We start from the raw sequence: 24,117 nt of genomic DNA, 5'->3' as shown, positions 1-24,117 counted from the left end.
GGCGCCGCCGCGAGGGGCGGTCGCTCTCTATGACGTCAACACGACGCCGGCGCAGCCGTGACTCTAGAGCTGGGGGCGGGCGCTCCTTCTGATGTCATCTCGGCGCCGGCGCGGCCGTGACGCGCAGGCCGAGCCGGGACAGGGGCGGCGGCGGCTGGCCGGGCCCCGGGATGGCGATGTTCCGCAGCCTGGTGGGCTCGGCTCAGCAGCGACAGCCGCCGGGCGGGCCCGCTGGCGGCGACAGCGCCCTGGAGGCGCAGTACAGCTGCCCTATCTGCTTGGAAGTCTACCACCGGCCCGTGGCCATCGGCAGCTGCGGCCACACGTGAGTGCGCTGGCCTCCGGGAGGCCGCGGGGTCGGGCTCCGCCGCGGGGAGGTCTGAGGCCACCCCAGCGCAGTCCCAGCGCGCGAGAACTTGCGGGGCGAGGGGTTCCACGCGCAGCGCCGTTTCTGCCCTCTGGGCACGTCCATCCGCCTCAGCCCAGCGTCCTGCCCGCCCGCCCCGGGCGCTCGACCCCGATCACCCCGTCGGCAGACAGGGCCGACCTGCAGCTCTGCCCGGTCTCGTGTGCCAGGAGCCGCTGACGGCCTCGGCGGGCCTCCCTGGGAACTCAAAGGGCAGCGGGTGCGACCTCTGTGCCGGTCGCCTTCCCTCTTGTCTAGTGGAGACTGGGGTGGGCAATTGTAAATAAATGCTTTGTGGCTTTTGCTGTCAACTATTTTTTGGATCTGCTGTCAGCTTGTCGTGACTGCAGAGGAGAGGAGTTCCCTAAAGTTTGGACAAAGGCTTTCTTGGAGTCTGGTGCTGTTTTGTTTTGATGGAGAACTTGGGTCACCATGGGTCACTGAGCAGCCAGGCAGGCTGGCCCTCGGTGGACCACATGCCACACACATTGCTAGGGTTTTAAGCTGCGCCAGGGCCAGTTGTTTCAGGAACACAAACCTGAGGATGTAGCTCTTCTCCCAGCAGAGAGCTGCACTCCTGTCTTCTGGGAGCTGCCAGCCTGATTGGGAGGGGCCTGAGATCAGAGTGTGTGGTCTCCAACTCTCCAGAAGGCTGAATAACACAGCTCTTGAGTGAAAATAGCAGGGTGGGAGAGGGGACAGGAGGGCTTGGCTGCCCGCAGAGCTGCTGAGGAGGTGGGGCCGAGGTGCACCCAGGATAGTAGGAGGCCCCAGAACATTTTGCAAACAAAGGCAGCTGGCCCAGGAGGTTCTTGATGCAAAGAGGGAACTGGAACTGCTAGGTGTGTATGCTGTGTATCCTCGGGCTGCAGGACGGTGTCAGGAGTCGGGAAGCCTACACACACACACACACACACACACACACACACACACACACACACGGCACAGACACAGACACACACATACACACACACACACACACGGCACAGACACCCACCTGCGCATCCTGGGGGAGCGTTGCTGACAAGTCCTGAAGGCGCTGCACCTCACTTTTTCATGCCATTTGTGACATTTTGGCAGGGGCAGCCTTTGAACAGCACCTCTCTCATCAACACACATCAGTGGGTGTTGTCACAGTGTGTTCAGCTTCTTCCAGCCAATCGTTGAGAGAGCTGCAGAGCTTGTCTTGGGGCCCAATTTTAGAAAGCCTTTCCTGGGCTTAGGATTTCTATCAACACTCACCCAGCCCTAGACACAAGCCTTTTTTCCCAAATAAGTCTTTTTAGAATACAGAACTACACAAACTGCTGTGAAAGCATATTCTTCTCTAATACCCTCTCCCCACACTTTTCTCGGCAGAATCAGACTCCTCTGCTCCTGTTCCTGAGCTGGTCCTGCAGCAGCCTCTTCTTTAGCTTCTGCCTTAGAAATATTTCCTTCCTGACCCTACTGCTGATGTAAACTTCCTGGCTGGTTATCTCTGCTGCCTACTTTCTATAAGTTTCTTGTCCGATGTTTTGAAGGCGTGTGTGCAAACAAACAGGAGAAGGCAATGGCACCCCACTCCAGTACTCTTGCCTGGAAAATCCCATGGACGGAGGAGCCTGGTGGGCTGCAGTCCATGGGGTCGCAAAGAGTCGGACACGACTGAGCGACTTCATTTTCACTTTTCACTTTCATGCATTGGAGGAGGAAATGGCAACCCACTCCAGTGTTCTTGCCTGGAGAATCCCAGGGACGGGGGAGCCTGGTGGGCTGCCGTCTATGGGGTCGCACAGAGTCGGACATGACTGAAGCGACTTAGCAGCAGCAGCAGCAGCAGCAGCAGCGCAAACGAACATGAAAGATTTAAAGACACGCCTTTCCTTTTAAAAAGTTTGCTGGTGGTCTGGTTATTTGCCTCACCCCACAGCTACCTAACTAAGCAGTTTCCTTCCACAAAATAGGTTTTCTGGAGGTGACAGCAGCCCTGCCTGGGCCTGGACTCCTGCTCTAGCACCCGACAGAAGGGGCAGGTCATAGGGAGGGCTTTCCAGCAGGAGCCCAGAGGCAAGGGGGCTCCTCGGTGGAGACTGTGAAAGCGCTCCCAGGAAGTCCCCAGATAAGCCAGTAATCTGTCACACTCAGGGGATGCCCTGGGCAGTAAGCCGCATCTGGAACCAGAAGCCACCTCCTGTTTCGAATGCTCTGACAAAGCCTCCCCTAGTGCCAGTGTATTGGGGCCAGAGTTCTGCCTGGGCTGCCTCCAGCCACTGTGCCTCTTCTGTCGCCCTCTCTGGTCAGTGCCGTCACATTGTCCCCCGCTTAAGTGTCCCCACGTGCAGTCTGTTAATGAACAGAAGTTGTAGAAAACTGGCACACTTATGCGTCAGGAGATGTGTAGAGAATGGTGGTAACAGACATTTTCTGAGTCCTCCCTGCTTGCAGAGGCCTGGGAGACAGGTGCTGTTACTCTTCCAGCACAAGGGAAAGGAGATCGGGGCAGCCGAGGGCAATCCCCAGGCGTTCAGCAGAGCCGAGGCTGGAGCTCAGGCTACTGGGCCAGGCCAGCCTCTCACCCTGTCACTGAGGCCCCTTCTGTGGCCACAGCCCCCAGCGCCCGTGGTCCAGTGCCTGCAGAGACCCGGGACTGCTGAGCATTTACCAGCCTGGGGCGGGCTTCTCTGCTCAGTTTGCAAGGCCTCTGTCCACAGGCTCAGTGGCCTCTCAGGGTCCCAGGTGGCTCCCCTGTGTCTGTGCAGGGGTTCACCAGTGGGGGCAGCACTTGAGCGATGGGCCCACGCAGAAGAGGCTCCGGCCAGCTGACGGGCCGCGCCCCCACCCCCTAACCAGGCCTCCGTGCACCTGCGAGGGCAGGGGCCGTGCTGCACCTCCTTCTGCCCCCGGCTCCTTAGGGAGTAAGATGAGCTGGCAGTGTGGCGGGCGGGTCAGGCGGGGCTCATCCTGCTTCTGGAACCGCAGCTTCCCTGCCTCCCATCCCTACCAGGCACCCCTCCCCTGACCCAAGACCGGTTTGTCCTGAGTACAGCCTCAGCCTGGCGCTCTGCAAGCTTCCTCCAGCTGCTTGTGGCTCAGGGGACACATCCCTCACTGAAAGCACACAGAGGTGGCTGCACGGAAGCCAGCATGCAGGAGAAGGGCCTCTGGATCGCCTGAGGTGCCTCTTCCTGAAAAGAGGTGAAAGTCTGAGGCAGAAGGATGGGGACCCTGCGCTCAGCTGGGCCCCTAGAAATGCCCGCAGCCCCAGCTGCCTGACCCGTGGGGAACAGTACAAACCCCAGTGCCCAGCAGGGTTTGTGCAGGCCGCCAAGCTGCCACCTTTCTTGCGGGGCTGAGCCTGTGGGCTGTGGACGAGGCCCCAGTCTCTGCTGGACGAGGCCCAGCACTTCCTACAAGGCCAGACCAAGCTGGTCCTGAGATCAGGCTCTCAGTCCCTCTTGTCTCCCAGCTGAGAATGTTTGACCTGCGGTGTGTGCTCTTCCACAGCACAGGGCTGGTTGTGAACACGAGCTGCTGTGGCCAAGCACCTGAGGGTGTAGGACATGGCACCTCCAGAGACGTGGCTAAGAGCTCAGAGCCGAGAGGAGCCTGGGCACCTGGGCACAGCCCCTCTGCCACCCTGCCTCTGCTCAGGGCCTGAGCCCTGCTTGCCTGGGGACAGGGCATGTCCCAAGACTGGTGACGCTTCCTGGCCAGCCTTGGCCCTGCTCAGTCCAGTGAGTGCTGGGCCCTGGGGCCCTGTGGTTTCCTCTCAGCACTGGGGGTTAGTGATTTTACCCCCAGACTTAGTGGGTGGAGGGCCTCCTGGGTCTCCCATGCTGTCCTGGAGCCCCCGAGGTGTTGTCATCACCCGTGGCAGTGAGATGGGCAGGGTGGGCCCTGGCCCTCCCGCAGCCAGTGCTCTTGCTGGGACCAAGTCTGGGAGCCAGCACAGGACAGGGGGTCATGGCTGCAGCTCAGGAGCCCATGATGGGGCAGGGACAGTGGTCATCTTTCAGCCAGACAGTGCCCACTCCGCCCTCAGGCCCCGCACAGAAGCACCTGCTGACGTAGGGGTGCGCAGCCCTCAGGCCCATGTCCCCCCTGCAGGTTCTGTGGGGAGTGCCTCCAGCCCTGCCTGCAGGTGCCGTCCCCGCTGTGCCCGCTGTGCCGCCTGCCCTTTGACCCCAAGAAGGTGGACAAGGCTGCCCACGTGGAGAAGCAGCTCGCGTCCTACAAGGCGCCCTGCCGAGGCTGCAGTAAGAAGGTATTGGCTGGGCTCCTGGCGGGTGCATGGGGGAACCAGGTGCAGGCCACCCCCCAGTCCTGTTGAGCAACCTGCCATTCCACTCACTTCCCGAGCGTGGCCCAGGCTCTGGGCTGTGGCCAATGCGGGGATGGGGGCTGAGCTGAGCCCGCCCTAGATGCAGCCTAACACCCCAGTGACCCTCACGCTGCAGGCGGTGACTGAGGCAGGCCCAGGCCCACCATCCCTCCAGCACCCGAGCCCCCCCAGCCCGCCCGACACCTGCTGTTCCTGCAGGCAGGTATACCAGCTCTCAAGGGACCCAGCCTGGGAGCAAAACGTGAAGTGAGGTTTTCAGATTCCGCCATTGCTCAGGTTAACAGGTTAACTCTCCTGAGTTACCACAGTAGGAAGCGGCCCTGGTTGCTCTGTCCTCAGGGTCACAGGTCTGAATGTCCAGGGGCCTCCTTCAGGCTCTCGCGCCCCTCCCTCCCAGCCCAGGAGCAGCATGAGGTGCCCCGCGCTCGGTCTGTGCCGTGGTTCTTTCCACACAGGTGGGATCAGAGGGGCAGGCCTCATGCAGTGTCCCCAGCCCTGGGCAGAGGGGGGCCAGGCCGGTGTCAGGAGGCCCTCCCCCTGTACCGCAGGCTCTGGGTGGGCGCTCCTGGAGGTTCCCGTTTGTGCCACCTGGGAGTGCTGCCCGGGCCTCTTTCTCTCCACTCATTCCTGCCTGCCCCGGGCAGCCAGTGCGCCCTGCCCTGCCCTGTTGAGCCGGTTCCACCTCTGGCCGGAGCGGGCAACCTGGTGATTGAGAAGGCTGTGTCACATTAGCTTTTCTGCTTCTTAGTAAGGAGTTTTCAGCACATCTGACTGCCTAGAATTTTGTCTGCTGGCTCCCGTTATGAGGGGTAACCTTTCACAAGTAAATACCCTCCCATGGGGCTTCCCTGGTGGTCCAGTGGCCAAGACTCCACGCTCCTGATGCAGGGGGCCCGGGTTCGGCCCCTGGTCAGGAAACTAGACCCTACAAGGCTCAGCTGACAATCCCAAGTGGGGCAACTAAGACCCAGAGCAGCCAAATCAATCAACCAGTTAAACGAACAACCCTCCCATGTCTCCCAGCTCCCCAGGGGCCCCGTCAGGGCTGCTCCCTGGAGGCCCCCTGCCCCCTGCATGACCACAGCGTGAGCTGTGAGCACCTGCTTCTGGGTGCGGCTCTGCAGCCCTGGGTGCACTGGCCTCCTTCTCCAGCCACGGTGCTGGCCGGGGTGTCAGTAGCCAGGGCCTCAGCCCCCGCCCCGACCCTCCCCTCTCTCTTCCCAGGTGACGCTGGCCAAGATGAGAGTGCACGTGTCCTCCTGCATGAAGGTCCAGGAGCAGATGGCCAACTGTCCCAAGTTCGTCCCCGTGGTGCCCACGTCCCAGCCCATCCCCAGGTAGGCCCCGCGCAGGTCATCCTCTGGGGCAGTTTCTGGCCTACGTCACAGGATGGGCAGCGTGGCTCAACCCTGAGGAGGTGGGAGGGCTCTGAAGGGCCTCAACCCCTGCAGGTGGGGACCCAGGAGGGCCTGGCCTGGCCTACCTGTCACCCCCTAATGGGAGCGCAGTCCTTAGGCTGGGGCCAGACAGACACCACTCTGGGCGGGCAGCCACGTCGAGGAAGGAGAGACTGGGAGTTACCAGGTGGGAGGTCCTGGTGGAACGTGCAGAGGAGGACGGGCTCCACGACCACAGGGCCCACAGTGCGGAGGAGGGCGAGCCGGCTAGGCCGTAGGAAGAGGGGCAGCGCCACTTACCCCTCGCCCCCGCCCAGCGCCGTCCCCAATAGGTCCACCTTCGCTTGCCCTTACTGTGGCGCCCGCAACCTGGACCAGCAGGAGCTGGTGAAGCACTGCGTGGACAACCACCGCAGCGATCCCAACCGCGTGGTAAGCCTGCCTGTGCCCCAGACCCTGCTCCCCGCACGCACGGCCTCCCAGGCCCCGTGGGCTCACCCCCCACCCCCGGCTCTGTCCCAGGTATGTCCCATCTGCTCGGCCATGCCCTGGGGTGACCCCAGCTACAAGAGCGCCAACTTCCTGCAACACCTGCTGCACAGGCACAAGTTCTCCTACGACACCTTTGTGGTGGGTGACCCGCCCCCCCCTGCCCTCCCAGCGCTGGTGGTGGGTGGGTCTGCAGGGCCAGCAGAGGCTGGGGACCCTGGGCTGTGCAGAGTGGGCCTCTCACCCACGGGCCAACCAGCTCTCCTCACTCGGGGGGTCCTCTGGGGGAGGCGCCATCGCAGGGGGACCGTCTCCCCGGGTTTGCACTGAGGCCTGGGGACACAGACCCTCCTTGGGGACAGGCCCCTCCAGTGCCCACTGGGAAAGAGCCACATCCCGCCTGCAGACGCTCCCCTCCTGTGCGCCCCGAGGTCTGCTCTTCCCGTCCCCTGCCAGCTTGCGGGCACCCAGCCTTGTAGGCTCCCGCCTCCACTCTGCCCGCACCTGGTCCTGATGGTAGAAACACGGGGGTGCTGGTTTCCCCCACCCTGCCGTCCTTGAATCTGGGGGGAAATGACAGCTTTCGTTCCTCGCGTCCACCGCGCACAGTCTGTCCAGCCCTCCGTCACCGGGCGCAGTGTCCTCAGGGCAGCCAGACCATCCCCTACTAGTTGCCACGAGGTGCCCAGGACCCGTGACTGTGAGGCTGAACAGCAGCAGGGCGGGGGGACTGCACTCCAGTCTGTCTGAGGTGACCGGGCAGGGGTGGCCCTGAGAGACCACGGCGTCCCGCCCAGCTCCGCCCCGTCTTCCAGGACTATAGCATCGACGAGGAGGCCGCCTTCCAGGCCGCCCTGGCCCTGTCTCTCTCCGAGAACTGACGGTGCCACCACCGGCTGAGCCTTCCCACCTCCAAGGACAGAGCCCGCCAGCTCCTGCGCCCAGACCCGCCTGGGAAGGCGCCTCGAGGGCCGGGCAGAACCGCATTGCTGCCAGAGGAGAGGCCACGTCCCCACCACCTGCGCTCCTGCTGAGCGCTGCTGGCTCCTCGGTGCTCGGGCTGAGCACATGGCCTCGTGGGGTGGCGAGTGCGGCCCCTGTCCGTGTCTCAAAGCCATGCTGTCCTCCCTGCCAAGAGGACCCTTCAGGCCCCTCCACCCAGCAGGGACACGCAGGGGCCCAGCCCAGCACCTGGCAACGCTTCCCCCTCGCGCGCTCGGTACTGGCTTTTGTGATACCTAGAGGTTCCGCACTTTTCTATATTATCCGGTGTGATGACCTTTTCACATTTTCTAGAGCAAAGACAGAGCAGTTACCCTTCATATTGCAATATCTGTGTTTGACTAGGAACAATAGTATTTTTATGGAACATTTACAAAATTATATTTTTTAAAAAAAACAATCAAAAATGAACGGTTGTGGGATAGGTGGGGGAAGGAAGGGAGAGACGGGACAACGGCTGTGCCTGGGGACCAAGGTGACTACTTGCCCAGGTCACCTCGCCGTTCCCCAGGGGCCCTGTGATAACAGCCAGAAGAAATCCCAATGTCTGGCCACTTGCGGAGGCAGCTGGGTCTGCTCCTGGCCCCCCGCCTGGGTCCCGGCCTCAGCCCCGCAGTCACTGTTCTGAAGCTGACAGCCTCCCGGCCCAGGCAGGGCCACCCCCAAGGGTGGCAGAACGCGGGGCCGGGGCAGTGGCTGGTCAGGCCAGAAAATGCTCACTGGCACCTTCGTTTGGTTCCTGGAGTAAATTATTGCTGTCTTTAAAAAAAAAAAAAAATTTAAATAAAACGTTTCAAAGCATCTCAAGCGGCCTGACCAGTGCGTTTCTTTCAGCAAACATTAACAGCAGAGGGCTGGAGTGGGGTCAGGAGGCCATCCTCTGCTGCAGGCCTGCGGTCATGTGTCCTTCCCAAGGAGTTCCACCTTTGAGGCTCCCACAGCCTCCCCAGGCAGCCTGCTAGGCTGTGCCCTCAGCATGTGCCCTCACTCCAGCCCAGGAGCCAGCCCTCCTCTCAGACATCCATCCAGGGACAGTGGTCTCAGGCCAACATCAATGCCAGGAGCCCCCTGCTGTTTCCAAGTCACCACAGGCCTTTAAAACGCGACGAGAACCCCGTGTGGTCAGGGTCCTGGTGCGCTGCTGAGCTGTCCCTGCCTGCCTCCCCTACCTGTGCCCTGGACCTTGCCCCTCAGGAGAAGGTGAGGCTCCCGCTGACCATGGCAGGGCTGACAAGCAGAGGCCTCCACGAAAGGACCGTCCTGCCTGGGGCTCAGTTAGCCGCTATAGAAAGCCTTCCTCAGGAGCCACCAGCACCCCGCCCCCCACTGGCCACAGATGCCACCTGCCAGCCCGTCCTTCCTGCTACCTTCCAAAAGAGGCTGTGACATGATCCGGGGGCCACCCAGGCCCAGCATCAGCTTCCCCAGGGCTGGAGGGAAAGGAAGCGTGTGGCTGAAGTCCCCCTCCTGCAGGAGGCTGAGGGGCTGGGATTCAGGCCCCCGTGTGCAGGTAGGGGAGCCTCGGGGTGGCCCTGGCAGGTCACCCAGGGCCTGGAGCCAGCGGGGGCAGCGTGGGGACCGCCCGGCTCCAGAAGACAGGTGCAGATGCTGCCCTGCGTCCTCCCCCCACCAGCCCAGCACCTCACTCCGCCACGACCTCCCCTGCCCCCGGCAGTCATCACTGCTGACTCCTCCGGGGCTGGCCACCCTGCCCCCATCCAGGACCTGTCGCTTTCTCCCCCTGCCACCCCGGAGCTGCCAGCACGTCGTGTCTGGGATACATGGGGTTCTGGGGTCATTGGGCCCGTGTCCCAGCCCCAGTTCAGCCTCCAGCCCTGGGAGCGGGGCTGGTGGCAGCTACGTTCTCCCCTCTTGGACACAGCCAGGCTGGTCAGCCACCCACAGGCCACCTGGGGAGGATGGAGCTGTTCTCATGTGCCTGTCACAACCCTTGGTGCCCAGAGAGTCCCAGGGGCAGCCTTAGGGCAGCCTCAGCAGGTCCTGACCTCACAGTGCCCTCGAGGAGGCGATGCCCGGGTGTCTGTCCCCGAGTCTCACCCTGTAGAGGCCTCAGCACCCACCATGTCAGCATTCGACCAAGGGCTCCTGGCCACAGCAGGCTGGCAGTCCCCGGGGGTGACGCCCAGGCTGCAGCGCCTCCTCTGGACTCTGACATACTTGAGCACCACGCATCTACCCACGAAACGTACTCCCTGAAAGGAGCCTTGAACTCCCTCATGACAAGGCAGTGCAGACTAACGGGCCCAAAGACACCTCCACACCGTGGGCCTGATAACACATCCCCAGCAGCGTGTGATCAGCACCAGCCGGCAGCGAGCTTCCGCGCCCAGAACCCATGGTGAGCCCTGTTCTCCAGCCCAGCCAGCTGCCAGGGCCGGGACCCCACCAGGAGGAGCTGCCCTCACAATCACAGAGAAGAGAGCCACGCCCCGTGGCCCTCTGGCCTCTCCCACAAGCCACCAGGAACAAGGGCCCAGACAGGGAAGGGGCCCTTAGAGGGTGCCATGGGGCCCAGAGTTGGGAATTCGGCTGTGCACCAGCAGACACTCCCCTGCAAACCCCGGCGCACCTGCGGAAGCCCAACCACAGTGACACCTGGAACAGCTCCTGCGGCATTGCTTGTGTGCACGCCAGAGTGCAGGCCTGCACACCCCCGAGCACTGATGCATGCACACCTATGCATCCCTCCTCAGCCCTGCATCACCCGTGAGGCTCAGTGCCTGGTGATACACCCACTGTGGGTCACAGCTGTGGGTGAAGGTCAGGGTCCCCTCCCAGAAACCCCATGTCACACAGCATGTGAACCCCTCCCCCCATTTAAGAACCAGTATCACCTCTAACAACCAGCCCTCTAGAGCGATCCTGCAGCTGTCAGCAGCTGTGAGCCCCTTCTGGGGGTGACCACACACACACTGGCCACCAGCCTGAGCCAGAGCACTGTGTCCATGACTTTGGACCCAGCCACAAGGATGCTCCAAGCCAGGCTGTCACAGCCACGCCCTCATGACAAATACACCACACACCCACACAGGGGCCACGCCACCAGGGCAAGTGCCCCGAGTCCTGGGACAGCTGAGCCCCAGCTGCAAGGCCAGGTTCTGAGTGCCATTCTGAGCCCCAGAGCCAGGCCCACCGCGGGGCCAGGTCCCTTCACCCACGTGTCTACACTTGAGAGATCCCTGGGGAGGGGCATGCCTGGACCACACCTGACACTTTTCCATCTAATCTGACAGGTACTGCTGAGCCCCAACCACAGACCCAACCTCGCCCAGGCGCTGTGGGGGAGGGCGAGAGCGTCCCACCTCTCCAGCCCTTGGGCTGCATCTAACAGAGACGGGCTTTACACATTGGGCCAGGAAGCCCAGGCAGTAGAAAATCCAGGCTTAACAGAATACAGGTGCACAAGCCCAGAGCCACATTGTAAAGCACAGAAAAGAACAAAACATACCTGTAAAAGAAAGAGAACACCAGTGTAGGAGGAATTGTAACAATCTCACCTGGCCTCTGCTGGCTCAGTGTCTGATAGAGGCAAGCGGGCATGTGACCACAAGCAGAAGTCACCAGGTGTCAAGGGCAGACGCTGGGGTCCCTGAACGTCCTGCTCTGATGGGGAGCACCATTCCAGGAGGCCGGGGGGAGTGAGCTTCCGACAGCATAGCATGGGGCCTAGCTGTAAGGCAAGGTGGTCATACTGAAGACAGAGGACACAGAGCAGGGTGAGGGGGCACTGCCACCGACCTCCCAGCACTGCCCGGGTGCGAACAGGGCAGACACTCGGGTTTTCCTCTGTGAATCCTACTCCAGCCTGGCCCGGACACAACCCTGTGAGTCACAGCCGAACAGGGAGTCTGCGTGACCACAGGAGGGCAGTTCTGAGCAGTAGGCAGGGACCTCAAACTTCCCTTTGGGTCACTGCTCATGGCAGCCCTCGGAAAGGAGCACCCCACCCCAGAGGTGATCTAGGGTCCTCGAAATCCCTGGGGTGTTTCCTGGATGAGATCAGCTGGTTCTCCATGGGAGTGCGCGAGTCCCTCTGGGGACTAAAGTCAACCTGGGGTGGCCACACAGTGGCTTACTGGGCGAAGAAGGACGGTGTGGGTGCAGGGCTGGCCCAGGTATCTGCAAGTGTTATCTACATCTGGGAAGAAGAAAAGGAAGGGAAGGTACACATGGAAAGCTCGAGGCCACGGGAGAAACACACAAGCAGAAGGCAGCCACATGTTCTCTGAAATGCAAGCGAGTGGCAACCGGTGGTAAGCCAGGTGATGGGAGACACAGACATCTTCTCCCATCTGTGCCCCACCTGTCTGTTCTTCCATGAGCCCCAACCAAGCAACAGACACCCTGAATGAGGCTGGAAGTGCCAGCCCCAGTCCCAGTCCCACTGTAGCCTACCTTGGCACGTTTTCTTTTCTGCAAAACTGAAGGCATGTAAGACCCGATGTGACTCAGGCCTCCCTCCCCTCGTCTCTCTGAGGCTCCTCTGTGGACTCCTCACCACCTCCACTCACCCCCAGGCTCCTGGCTGGCAAAGCATCAGGCTGCACATGGTGCCTGTGTCTCTCAAGGCAGGCCTGCTGCACAGCCAGGGAAGTGCCTGGTGGTTCTTAGGGGCCTGGCAGTGTGTTCCTCCACCCCCGCCAGAGAGGGACCCCTGAACTCATAAAATGTCCACATCAGAAGGTACCAGACATGCAGGCATGGCCGGCTGTTGGTGGCACTGAAAATTCCAAAAGACACAGAAGGTGAGGCTGCCTGGGTCACACAGACTAGGCTGCGGCAGCGGGTGCACGCACACTGCCCTCTCACACCACTTCCCACAACTGCCTGTCTGAACCCTCGGAATTCCGGAATGTCAGGTGGTGTCCTTTCTCCAAATGAGCTTTCTGGAGCCAACTGCTAAAGTACTGTCTCTTTTGGGTCCCCTCCCACTGGGAGAGGGCCACTCTCCCCAAGGCCGGTCGAGCCCCTGGTCACCACTCTAGCGGGTCAACAGGGTCAGCTCTGCAGTTCAGGGCTGGCGCTCATCAAACCTACCTTTGAGGGTTTGCGCAGGAGGCGGGGCGGGCTTATAACTGGCTGGAGCAGGTTCTCCGAAGCTGGACTCTGCTCACGCTCCCACCACAGGGTGGACTGAGCCCAGCTCGGCTTCCGCCCAGCCCTGACCTCCTCCTTTCAGTCCACGGCGAGTGGGCGCGCCAGGTCTCGGGGTCGGCGTGACTCATGGCGAGCGCCAGGGAAGTCCCGTGGGCTGGACACGCAGCCACGCGCTCCCTCCCCCGCGGCCCGCGCACCTGTCCTGGGCGTGGCCCGAGGCCCCGCCCCGCGGCCCCGCCCAGGCCCGGCCGCGCCGCGCGCTGGTTGGCCGAGGCGGCGCGCTATGCTAATAACCTGACCCTCCAGGCACCTGCGGGACGCGCAGCCCGCGGGCCCCGGCGGACGCTGAGCGCCACCCGCGCGAGGGCACCATGCCGCGCTCCTTCCTCGTGAAGACGCACTCCAGCCACAGGGTCCCCAACTACGGGCAGCTGGAGACGCAGAGAGGTAGGGGCTGCTCGCTTCCCTGCCCCGCCCAGAGCTCGACTCCCGCGGGGCAAGAGGGGAGACGCCTCGTCCCCGTCCGCCCGCGCCCCCCGGGAGCCGGGACACCTGTCCCAGGTGGGAGGAGGGACCACGGAGCTGAAGGTAGGAAGGTGTCCCGCGGGCGCCTTGTGCACTCCAGGGACCTCGGCCTCGCGTCAGGCAGAGTGGGTGAGGATTCTCTGTCCACTTAGATAAGTTTCCAGGCCCCTAGTCACTCTGAGGCTCTTCGCTATGGCCTGGCATGTTCATCCTAGAAAAAGGACCCCAGGGCCATCTTCCTGGGACAAGATATTTGAGAGAGCCCCACAGATATTGCGGAGAGAGACGACGTGACCCCAGGCTGCTCTCCAAAGGCCCCCAGAGCATCCTGGCGTCGGTGGTGAGCAGAGGGAATGGGAAGAGTGACCCAGGGGGCCCTTGGTGCCAAGCCCCAGCTCGCCCAGTAGTTTGCTGGGCCCCCTCCAATGCCTCCTCACCCCTTCTGGGGGTCTCCTTCCTTCCCACCTCCCTTCACCCTAGAGAAGATTGCCCAGGGTAGGTTGGACTAAGGGAGGACAGTCCTCACCCAGGTGGGGAAACGGGCGTCCAGCAACCAGGCCTGTGCACTCATCTCCACTCCCTTTAGGGTCAGAACACGTGGAGGTGCCAGGGCAAAGGCCTCTCTGGAGTGGTCAGAGCTGCCCCCAGCTCCACAGCTTCTTGGGGTGAAGACCCTCTGGGGTACTGCTGTCTCAGAGTGGGGTGGAGGGACATTGTGGAGACTAGAGCACAGAGTCGGTGCCCACTCAGGACTGGCAGCAGGGAGACAGTCCAGGCTGGGGGAGCGGGTGCTGTCACCAGTGGGCAGAGTCTAGGACTGGGATTCTCAACTTCACATTTAGAAATCCAGTTGAGTCACCACCAGCAATTTTATAAAATAAAAAAGAACAGAAACCATCAGAGTACAATGCAGATGGTAAAGGAAACTTTTCTTTTGGATATACATGTATGACAGGACACATAATTCACATGGGTCGTGGCTTTACAGGCTGAAAAACCATTGTCTAGAGTCCAGTGTCACAGGCACCCCACTCATCTGTGCAGACCCCACAGTCGCCCAAGGCCCAGTGACTGATGGTCAGGGAGCAGCCTTGGGGCCACCAGTGTTCTGCTCCCTACCCCTCTCCCTCAGCCTTGAGCACCAGCTTCCTGAGGCCAAATGGCTGTGGTGACCCTCTTTCTGTCAGGCAGTTACCCTAGCATAGACCTGAGATGCTGGATTTGGGGTCCCCCATTCTGCACTTTTGGAGAAGGCAATGGCACCCCACTCCAGTACTCTTGCCTGGAAAATCCCATGGACGGAGGAGCCTGGTGGGCTGCCATCCATGGGGTCGCTAAGAGTCGGACACGACTGAGCGACTTCACTTTCACTTTTCACTTTCATGCATTGGAGAAGGAAATGGCGACCCACTCCAGTGTTCTTGCCTGGAGAATCCCAGGGACGGGGGAGCCTGGTGGGCTGCCGTCTATGGGGTCGCACGGAGTCAGACACAACTGAAGCGACTTAGCAGCAGCAGCAGCAGCAGCATTCTTCACTTTTCAATAAGTGCCCTTTTGGGCCTCCCCAGGGAACCCCTGAAGCCAGAAGGGAATTTAAAAGTCTATTCTCCCAGGAATCTGAGCTACAGGATGAATAAAACAATCTAGCTAACCCAGGATGTATGGGGAAACATTTAAAGTATTAGCAGAGGTACTCCTCTGTGGTCCAGTGGCTAAGACTCTGTGCTCCCAATGCATGGGGCCTGGGTTCAATCCCTGGTCAGGGAACTAGATCCCACATGCCACAACTAAGACCCAGCGCAGCCAAAGTAATTAATTAACTAAAAAGAAAAGTATTAACAGAAGCATGCAGTCACAAGCACCCAGCAGATGGCTGCCTCTCCCCTGCCCTCCCAGTGGGGTCAACACCGGCCCCCAGATAGGGTTTGGCTCCATGGTGGCACCTGGGGCCTGGGTAGTAGCTGAGCCTCAGAGACTTAAGGTGACTCTCTTCCTATACAAGGGCCCTTAGACTCTCTGGGCACCCCAGTGCTGTCTCCAGAAATTCCTTGGACTTCATCCCTTAGCTAGTCACTGTCCAGCCTCCACTTCTGGAAGGACAGGAAACTGGTGTGTTGATGTTATCACTGGGAAGACTGCAGTGGGAAACAGTGAAGTCAGGAGAGGGTGGAGAAAGGGAAAACTTCCTTCACTTATCCATTTCTCTGCATCCTCGTCAACACATCTAATTGCCTATTTTTAATTCTAGCCATCCTAGATGGGTATGATGTGGCACCTCACTATGGCTTTAACCTGCATCTCCCTGCAGGCTAAGGACACTGAGCATCTTTTCCGGTGCTTATTGGCTGTGTGTATGTCTTCCTTGGAAAAATGTCTATTCAGATTCTTTACCCATTTAAAAATTGGATTATTTGTTGTTTCATTGTTGAGTGCAAAGTTTCCCTATATATTCTTGACTCTAATTCCTTATCAGATATCTGATTTGCAAATATTTTCCCCATTCTATGGTCTGTCTTTCTCAACCCAGAGCAATAGTGCGGACACAGAAATGGGGCCAGAGATTTATTTTGACACATGAAATAAGAAATAGATTGAGAGCTGTTTGGAGATTTGATCTTGGGGAAGTGCAGAACTGAACTTGCCTAACTTGTTTACTCTGGGGGCTTCTGCCCCCTGGGTCAAGCATGAGGCATGCTGGCCCACAGCCTGAGGGAAGGCCAACCCAGAAGGCAGTAGACACCAGCTGGAACAACCTGTTTTGACCTGGGAGCATCTGCAGGAGGCTGTGTGCACCCATGTTGTGATGGGCAAGCGGGGTCGGAGGTGACTGGAGGCCAATTAGCTATTTTACACACATCGGCCTGCTGCCAAGTGCTGTGAATTAATGCTGTGTGGGAGCCCGCAGGACGGAGCTCTGAGCTGGCCCTGAGCTGGGGCAGGGGCTCAGAGACAGGGCCTGTCCTGCCCAGGGGGTCAGGGGGTCTCCCTTGGCCCCTGAGGGCTGCTCTGGGACCCTGTGAGATGTTTCTCTGTCCTTGTTTTTAAAGAGGAGCTGAGATTCCTGCTCTGACCCAGTGGCCCACACTTCTGTCTGGTGAGGACCTCCTTTGCACAGGGCTGCCGAAGGCCTGGTTGTGGGATTGGGCCAGGAAGGCGGGTTGGAGGACTCCCAGCACTGGGACTCAGACTTCACCATGCCCTGTCTCCCTGCCCTGCTTCTAGATACCAGTGGTGCCTGTGCAGCCTGTGGGGGGCTGGTGGTGCCTTTCGTCCTCCCAGACAAGGCAGCCCCGTCCACATCTGGCGACCCTCCCCAGCCCTGGGACTTCACCTCCGTCGTTGCCCACGTCTCCCTGCCCCTCCCCACATTCCTGTGTAATGAGGAAGCTGGCAGGGCCTTGGGGCCAGGCCCCCTGGAAGTCAGCCTGGAGGACCCCCGGGCTGGCCGGGCCCCCAGCGCACCTCTCAGAGACAGCGTGAACCACCTCAACCTGCCCCCGCTGCTGGCTCTGCCCACGCGCTGGCCCTCGATCCTGAACGCAGATGGGGCCCAGCCTCCGGGCTGCTGCCTGCCGGGGGCCGAGCGGGCCCCCTGCAGCCCGGGGGGCTTCCCCTGCCACAGGCCCTTCCACGCGCCGGCCGCCCTGGCCGGGCATCAGCAGCTGCACTGCCACCTGCAGGCCCAGCGCTGCTTCACCTGCAAGTTCTGTGACAAGGAGTACGGCAGCCTGGGCGCCCTCAAGATGCACATCCGCACGCACACGCTGCCCTGCCTCTGCGCCATCTGCGGCAAGGCCTTCTCCAGGCCCTGGCTGCTCCAGGGCCACCTCCGGACCCACACAGGTAGACGCGGGCCCCCAAGGAGCTAGCTGGGGGCGGGGTGAGGCCTGGCTCTCAAAGCGGGAGGTGCAGGGAGAGGGGTGGTTTCATAAGCAAGAGGACAGATGCACACACTGCTTCTACTTCCTGGTGTCCTGAGGCTGCGGCTCAAAGGCCCACACCCCCAGACTCACAGGTACCCGGGTTTAGGACACACAGGCATCCTTTTGGGGACATTCCTGTCTCCAGTATCAACTCATACACCTGGTGGGATGCACAGGGCGTCTGCAGGGGCTGACTTCTCACATTCCGTGGCCTTTCCAGATTCTGGAGGAGAAGGAAAGGAGAGGAGCCAGAAGGGCCTGGCTTGGGCAGGAGGACCCCAGGGGATCGCACAGTCTGTCTGAGGGACAGAGACGGGGGCTGGGAGTTACTCTGGAGCAAACCCATCGTTGGGTGAGAGGGTGGCCGCGGAGTGCCAAGTGCTGCAGAAGAGGGGCAGATGGGAGGGGAATGTGGGGCAGGGAGCCACGTCTTAGTGGTAAACTAAACAGCCCAGAAAGACTGCAAGGGCCCAGCCTTGCCCTGCCCTCGGGGACTCTTCATCTCGAGTCCTGGGCTTTGTGAAGCACTTGGTGATTGAGAGACAGGCACAGAGAGACAGCTCCGGGCCTTACAATACACACTTTCCATAACTGGACCCTCCCTTACACCTCGGTCACAGCCCTGTGAGTCGTACTGAATGAGGGACGGGAAGGAGGGTTTCATAGGAGCCTTTCTTCAGGCTGGAAATCCATCCGGTTTTCCCTGACCACTCACTGAGGATGTCCCCCTCCGGGTGCCCGATCACACCGTCAGGGGTCAGCGCCCTGTTCTGGGAACACAAGGGCCGGGCAGCGGGAACGTGATGCTCAGGGCCCTGCAGGACTCTCCACACAGGCAGAGCTGAACAGAGGACTCTCACTGACCTTCCTTTTACACCTGTTGGGTCGGCCTAACAGAAGGTCCCAGCAGAAGGACTCTGTCCAAATCCCCGCTTGCCCTGACTGGAGGCGGCCTGGAAGACACGGGTGCACTCCAGGGCCTGTATGCTGCCCGCGCATGGCCACCCTCAAGGCTTGGGGGGAGGTGGGGGTGGGCACAGCTCCCAGAAGGCTCGCAGCGCCTCTCCTGCCCAGGGCTGGTGGCAGGGGCCCTGGGGAGCTCCAGCAGAAGAGCCATCTCACCAAAGTCTGTGTTTTAGCTGCTGAGGTCTTGCCCAGGTTACTGGGCACGTGACCCCTCGGCTGAGGGCAGGCGTGGAGAGGACCCCCCCATCAGTTATCCGGAGGGAGGGGGCGATGGGGAGGAAGGCGTTGGAGTCCCTGTTGGGGGGCTGAGCGAGCCTCTGGATGGGGCAGTTATTCACTCACAAGGCGGGGGCTTCCCCCTCAGTGTTCTGACTGCTGCAAGTGGGTCCCTCACCGGTGTCCCCTCTGCTCCCCTAGGTGAGAAGCCCTACACCTGCCCTCACTGCAGCAGGGCCTTCGCTGACCGTTCCAACCTGCGGGCCCACCTACAGACACACTCGGACACCAAGAAGTATCGGTGTAAGCGCTGCGCCAAGACCTTCTCCCGCATGGCGCTCCTGGCGCGGCATGAGGAGGCTGGCTGCTGCGCCCCCTGAGAGGGGAGGGGTGTCCTTGAGGAGCCCGGCGCCCTCCCCTGCCCAGGTGAGGGGCTTCTCTCCAGGGAAGACGCTCATCCTGACTAGAACCTCCGTGCTCAGCCGACACAGGCGACCCCTGAGTGAGGCTGACAAGGCCGGGGCTACCCTGGGTGCCCTCCGCTCCTGACTGACAGGTTGACCTGGGCCAAGCACATCCCTGGGGGCCACCCGCGGGCAGAGCTACCTCGAGGCTCACCTCCACCTGCCTGGGGGTGGGCCAAGCTGTCTCATGTCACGTGTGCACAGGCGCACACTCACGACACGCATCCCCCTGCCTCCTCACTAGGCTGTCCTGAGGAGGGAGCAGCAGGAGGCCCCGAGGCGGGTGGATTCAGGGTGATAAAGAGCCTGCACTCCCGATGCGCTGGCCTCTGAGGCTTGCCCAGTCCCCCAGGTCCACGGAAGAGGCTGAGCTCTGACAGGCTGCTGCAGCTGCAGGGCACCTGGATGATCCTGGCTTCTGGCCAGAGTAGGGGAAACCGAGGGTCAAGGGCCTTGAGCTGTGCGGTCCTTCTGGGCTGGCAGCCCCAGGTGAGCAGGGCACCTTCCCTCGGAAGGACGTGGGGACAGTTCAACGCAGACGAGGGACGGGGTGAGGGTGTGAGAGAGCACCCGAGGCCGGCTGTCTGTGATGGGCGTTTATCTCCTCAAAGCCTAACTCAGAGGACAGTCCATGCTGTGCCTGCAGCATCTGTACTGACCACCACGGACACAGCTTCACTGTAGCCCCCTGCCCGCGGCCCAAGCCCATCACTCAGCATGCAGCCTCCTTCCTGCACGCGCCCTCCTGAGGCTGCAGCGCCTTCCTGAGGCTGCAGCACCCTCAAACCAGCGAACAGCCCATCTTTGATCCCACCCAGAACACAGCTTTCCAAGCTAACTCAGACGCTGAGACCCCATTTCCTTGTTATGGGCAGTCACCTGCTGGGCTGGCCCGGCTTCTTGGCAGCGTGTCTGAGTCGTCTGCACTGGACCCTGTGGGGTGGCATTCAGGAACCAGGAAGGAAGCCTGAGTCTGGCGGAGATGGGTTGAGTCCTTGACACCAGGAGGGGACGCCTGTTCCACTCTGCAGGAGGGCTGGTCCTGGCCAAGGGACAGAGTTAGGCACCTCGGTCCCGCTTCCAGGGTGAAGTCACATGGCAAGTGGCAGAGGCCCCCGCTCTCAGCCTTGAGCCACTGGACCTGCTGACCCCCTTCCTGTGTCCTGTGTGACAGGACCACAGTGTCCCCGGCTCTGCACACACAGACCCTGAGGGACACGTCAGGGGGCCAACAGGCCCCGGGTGGCTGGTTTGATCCGGCCATCAGAAGGGACCCGGGGACATGCCAGAGGAAACTGGACCTTGGGCTTCTTTGGACCGAAGGTGACCCTGATGAAACTAACCACCCAGGAGAGCCCCTGATCCAGCCTGAACCAGACTGCATCTGCTGACAACACAGACCCTGAGGAGGAAGCCACACTCGCGTTCCCAGGCCCGCTGCCCCCCTCACAGGAGTCAGCCTCTCTCGAGGACAGATGGCAGGAACCGGACGTTTCCCTTGAAGGAAATGTGCCCTTTGCTGGGGTGGCCGTTACAAACCCACAGAGCGGGGCCCTCAGACCACAGAGAATGACTCCCCCACAAGCCTGGAGGCCGGAAGTCTGAGGCTGAGGTGCCCGCCAGGCTGGTCCCTTCTGGGGCCCCAGGCCTCTCTTAGCTCCTGTTTTGCTGGCTCCTCTGACATTCTGTGGCTCATGGAAGCATCACCCCCATCTCTGCCTCCATCTCCCCGCGTGTGTGTGTCTGTCTCTGTGTCCAGATCTCCCCTTTTTATAAGGACACCCGTCAGACTGGGCGAGGACCCACCCTGATGACCTCCTCTTGACAACATCCGCAAAGACCCGGTTTCCAAATGAGGCCACATTCTGAGGTTCCTTGGGGTCAGGACCTCAGTATATGAATGGGGGCACTGTTCACCCTGTAACAGCTGACGACAACACACATTTGCCCAGAGATGTCTGGTGGGTCCCTGTTCCCCTCAGGCACGAAGGGTCGAGGCGGCAGCCATCTCACAAGAAACACCTCGCCAAAGGCAGCATGAGCCCACCCCCACAGCCCACTCTGGAGTTTGCTGGTGCCTGACCCCACCTCCTCTCCGCTGTCCTGGTCAGGGCCCCACTGCGGGTGAGAAGGGGCCTCTGGCCTACAGGGACACCCCACCCCCACCCCGCACCGTCTCCTGAAGTGCCCGGGCCGCTGCTGGGTGGGGTGGGCAGCCCAGGGCTCGGGAGCCTCTGCTGGTTCCTGGCAAAGGCTGAGCTCCAACTGCACTTGTGTTTGTGTCCGACCACCGCGCTGGACAGCTTTTTTAAAATGGCATCCAGATGCCTGAAGGAAGCTATATTGTAAATTGTGTTCTATTTCTGAGCACCAATATCTAAATGAAGCCGATGCACCTGTTGGGGATGGAGGAAGGGAATTTCACAAGCCTAAAATAAAGTCCCATGTTTGCCCTTCTGTGCTGGCCCATGGAAAATGCTCTTATATTTATATCTGGGCTGGCGGAGGGTGGGTTGGCAGGCAGGGTGAAGACAGGCCCGGGCACCTGCCAGGGAGCCAACGTGGAATGAATGGGGGAGACATTCCCCTCCGAGCAGGGTGGCCGCAGTCAGCACACCGCGTCCCTGCCATGGGGCCACGTCCCCGCTGGCCACTCAGGCCTCACAGCTTCCCACCTCTCTGTTCCTCGTGGTTCTGCCTAGTCAGCAGCAGCACTGACCCAGGACACTCGCTTAGTGTTCGGGTTTCTGGAGCCCACTCCCAACACCCACGGGTGGGGATCAAGAAGGGGTCCAACCCTCACTCACACTTGACCCCACGTGAGGTATGGCACTGCTATCTGGGTCTCCTGCCCTGCAACCACAGGCTTTCTTTTCTCTACCCAGATTTTTATGTGTCACACTTCTCTTTTCTCCCGTCGGAAGGCCTTTTGATCACACTGCTCCAAGCACACTGTCAGTGCCTCTCTCCAGGGCAAGAGACTGGGTTGGGGGACAGGAGCCCCAGGACTTGAGGAATAGGAAGCAGGTGTTTCGGAGGCAGTGGGCTAAGTCTGGGCAAAAGCAGGAGCCTAAGAAATCCGCAGGATTCTGGACAAGAGAATTGGGGTGGGGGCGGCATCTGCACCATATGAAAAGTGCTCCCGGGAGGCTCGTGAGGGGCGGCAGACAAAAAACCCCTGGGGCCACCTTCTGACTGGGACGCTCACGCCCGGCTCATGGCTCAGATCCCAGGACAGGTGTGGGAGGGATGCCCGGCCTCCTGGGGGCCCAGCTGCCCCCCACTCCCTGTTGAGACCTCTCTCCTGAATCTGCAGACGCACTAGGGAGCCCAGAGGCTTCCATAAATATCGGGTTGGCCCAGAATATTCCGGGGGTTCTCTGGAAGTTTGAAAATAGCCCACTGGTTACTATCTATACTCAGAGAGCCCACTCCTGGCCTCCACTTGGTGGCTAAGTATAGCTCCCTGGCAAAGTTCAGTGGAACAAAAGTTTCCAGCCTCCATCACCTTGCAGATGGTGGAGCATTCCAGGGAGAGCACCATGGCAGCCAAAACCGAGAGGTGCTAGGGAGAGGCTGGGACCTGGGCGCGGCGGGCAGCACCCCCTCTACAAGTCGGGGGTCTGCAGGCCTCTGCCGGCAAACACAGAGTCCTTGCCAGGTGAGCAGTGAGGCATGCTGGCTCCAGCCTCGTGGCTCTGCTGAGCTTCACTCTACTGCGACGCCTCGGTGTCTGCGAGAAAGTAGGTGAGCTTCTGCTGCAGAACTCAAGAGGGGCCAGGGGGACATGGCAGCCAAGGAGACAGGAGACGCCAAAAACACAACACAACTGCTCATTCTAGGGAGACCCTCCACCCTTAACCTCTCCCGGATGCTCTGTCCATTCTTGACCACCAAGTTCCAGCTCCAGTGTACCTCTCCTCCCAGCTGCCTCCGCCTGGCCCATTGAGCTGCTGGAGAGGTGGTCTGGCAGCTGCCCAAGCATCCATCCCCAGGTGCCCGCAGAGCACTGGGCAGAGCTGGAGGACAGGAGGGCAGAGGGCAAGAGTGGAGGGGGCTCCCACCAGGGTCCATCCTTGGGTATCATGTAGAACAGATGACGGTCCTCCCGTGGGTCAGTCAGAGCCTCCAACTGGGTTTCACAGCCCGCTCTCCCCAGGATGACCCCTCCCACGCCTCCGCCCCTCAGGGCTGCTCTTTTGTCCCCCATAAGGATGGCCTGCAACTAGTGCTCAGGAAGATGCAGAATCACTTCAGTTCTTGCTTGCAGCTCAAACACCTGCCACCTGTCCTCCCCTTGGGAACAGGTCTGGGGCCCAGGACACAGTCACACCTGTGCTTCAGAAATGGGAGGCTGCAGGAAGGCGGGTCATAGAGCCCAGGGGCTCTTCTGTGAGCGCTGCAGGGCAGCCTCTGAGATGTAGCGGCTTGGGACCAGTCAGAAAGAGCCCGAGACTGAGGACAGTCAGGTGACCCCGCTGGCATTGGGGAGGCACGGCCAGCTAGCCGCTCAGCTCTGGTCACCTCAGGGGTCATCTACCTCCTTCTCTTGCAGAACTTAACCCACACTCCTACACCAGCAGTTCTTCAGGTGGTCAGCAGACCAGGGGCTGCACTGGGGGGGGCTGGTTACGGCCACCACACCCATGGACAGTGCAGAAGCTGGGGGGCCGCACTGCCAGAGGCTCCACACACACCAGGGCACCACAGTTCACCACCACCTACCCACACAAAGCACATCAGCTTCAGGACATCTTCAGTCCCTGAGTCCTGGTCCCTCTGAGCTTCTGAGTGAAGAACTACACTTGCCAGTGACAAGCATTTGTGCTTTCGAGAAAAAAATGGCAATTTTGGAAACGTCTGTCTTCCCTAAAAGCTTGGCAGTTTCCCAAGTTTAAGGACTTTTCGGATGAGAGTTTTTGATACTATAAAATGAAACTCGTCGGCATTTGGAAGCTCTGCTTAGTCAGTGAAGCAGTATTTTCCAAATGACCAATGTAGATGCCACAAAGCCCTGCCTGCACCAAAGACAAAGCAGCAGACAGACGAGCAGCGCACAGGAAGCTCACTGCCCAGCGCCAGGATCAGAGTGCACCTGGAGGAGATCTCGTCCTTTCCAACCAGAGCAGTGTTGTCTAAAAGCAGTTACAGTACAGCACACCCATCAGGCAGAGTGTTACAAGGAGGATGTTCATGGGGCCAAAGGCGGAGATGTGCAGAAACGCCAAACACTGCCACTCTCCTCATTACAGCTTTGTCTCAGAAAATAGCTATTGTTCACAAAATG

General features: G+C 60.6%; 2 protein-coding genes and 1 long non-coding RNA gene across 5 annotated transcripts; 2 read left to right on the top strand and 1 right to left on the bottom strand.

Moving 5' to 3' along the window:
* The first annotated feature begins 125 nt into the window (after positions 1–125).
* On the top strand, positions 126–8,425 carry RNF166 (ring finger protein 166). 3 transcript variants are annotated; one of them, XM_086350301.1, is made up of 7 exons: positions 126–325; positions 1,693–1,785; positions 4,460–4,652; positions 5,955–6,067; positions 6,445–6,559; positions 6,650–6,757; positions 7,432–8,419. In XM_086350301.1, exons 1-7 carry the CDS (start codon positions 171–173, stop codon positions 7,495–7,497), a joined length of 843 nt encoding a protein of 280 aa, XP_086206427.1. In that variant the 5' UTR covers positions 126–170; the 3' UTR covers positions 7,498–8,419. The 3 variants fall into 3 exon arrangements, 2 of the variants coding, with proteins under 2 accessions (XP_086206427.1, XP_086206426.1); XR_015145353.1 differs by lacking the exon at positions 1,693–1,785 and having other exon boundaries at positions 4,496–4,652; positions 6,246–6,559; positions 7,432–8,425; XM_086350300.1 differs by lacking the exon at positions 1,693–1,785 and having other exon boundaries at positions 4,496–4,652; positions 7,432–8,425.
* Positions 7,935–12,951, bottom strand: LOC147353086 (uncharacterized). The gene is made up of 3 exons (XR_015145357.1): positions 12,677–12,951; positions 11,137–11,309; positions 7,935–8,377 (listed from the first exon to the last, which is right to left on the bottom strand). It is a non-coding gene; the product is annotated as an uncharacterized LOC147353086 (long non-coding RNA).
* Positions 12,952–13,030: 79 nt separating this feature from the next.
* SNAI3 (snail family transcriptional repressor 3) lies at positions 13,031–21,287 on the top strand. The gene is made up of 3 exons (XM_086350303.1): positions 13,031–13,183; positions 16,484–17,104; positions 18,568–21,287. Exons 1-3 carry the CDS (start codon positions 13,108–13,110, stop codon positions 18,744–18,746), a joined length of 876 nt encoding a protein of 291 aa, XP_086206429.1. The 5' UTR covers positions 13,031–13,107; the 3' UTR covers positions 18,747–21,287.
* Positions 21,288–24,117: the final 2,830 nt, after the last annotated feature.

The sequence above is a fragment of the Bos grunniens genome, chromosome 18 (assembly GCF_055505025.1).
Source record: "Bos grunniens cultivar Pamir isolate PY7600 chromosome 18, Bosgru_T2T1.0, whole genome shotgun sequence".
In the NCBI taxonomy this organism is placed as follows: Eukaryota; Metazoa; Chordata; class Mammalia; order Artiodactyla; family Bovidae; genus Bos; species Bos grunniens.
Note: the sequence above shows the minus strand (reverse complement) of the source record. Positions and strands in the feature narration are given on the sequence as shown.

Excerpts from the sequence above, each read along its gene's own strand:
- RNF166 (XM_086350301.1), top strand. The coding sequence starts at position 171 with ATGGCGATGTTCCGCAGCCTGGTGGGCTCGGCTCAGCAGCGACAGCCG. Across the intron at positions 326-1,692 it reads ATCGGCAGCTGCGGCCACAC|AATACAGAACTACACAAACT; the intron begins GTGAGTGCGCTG and ends AAGTCTTTTTAG. Across the intron at positions 6,758-7,431 it reads TCTCCTACGACACCTTTGTG|GACTATAGCATCGACGAGGA; the intron begins GTGGGTGACCCG and ends CCCGTCTTCCAG.
- SNAI3 (XM_086350303.1), top strand. The coding sequence starts at position 13,108 with ATGCCGCGCTCCTTCCTCGTGAAGACGCACTCCAGCCACAGGGTCCCC. Across the intron at positions 13,184-16,483 it reads GCAGCTGGAGACGCAGAGAG|ATACCAGTGGTGCCTGTGCA; the intron begins GTAGGGGCTGCT and ends CCCTGCTTCTAG. Across the intron at positions 17,105-18,567 it reads CCACCTCCGGACCCACACAG|GTGAGAAGCCCTACACCTGC; the intron begins GTAGACGCGGGC and ends CTGCTCCCCTAG.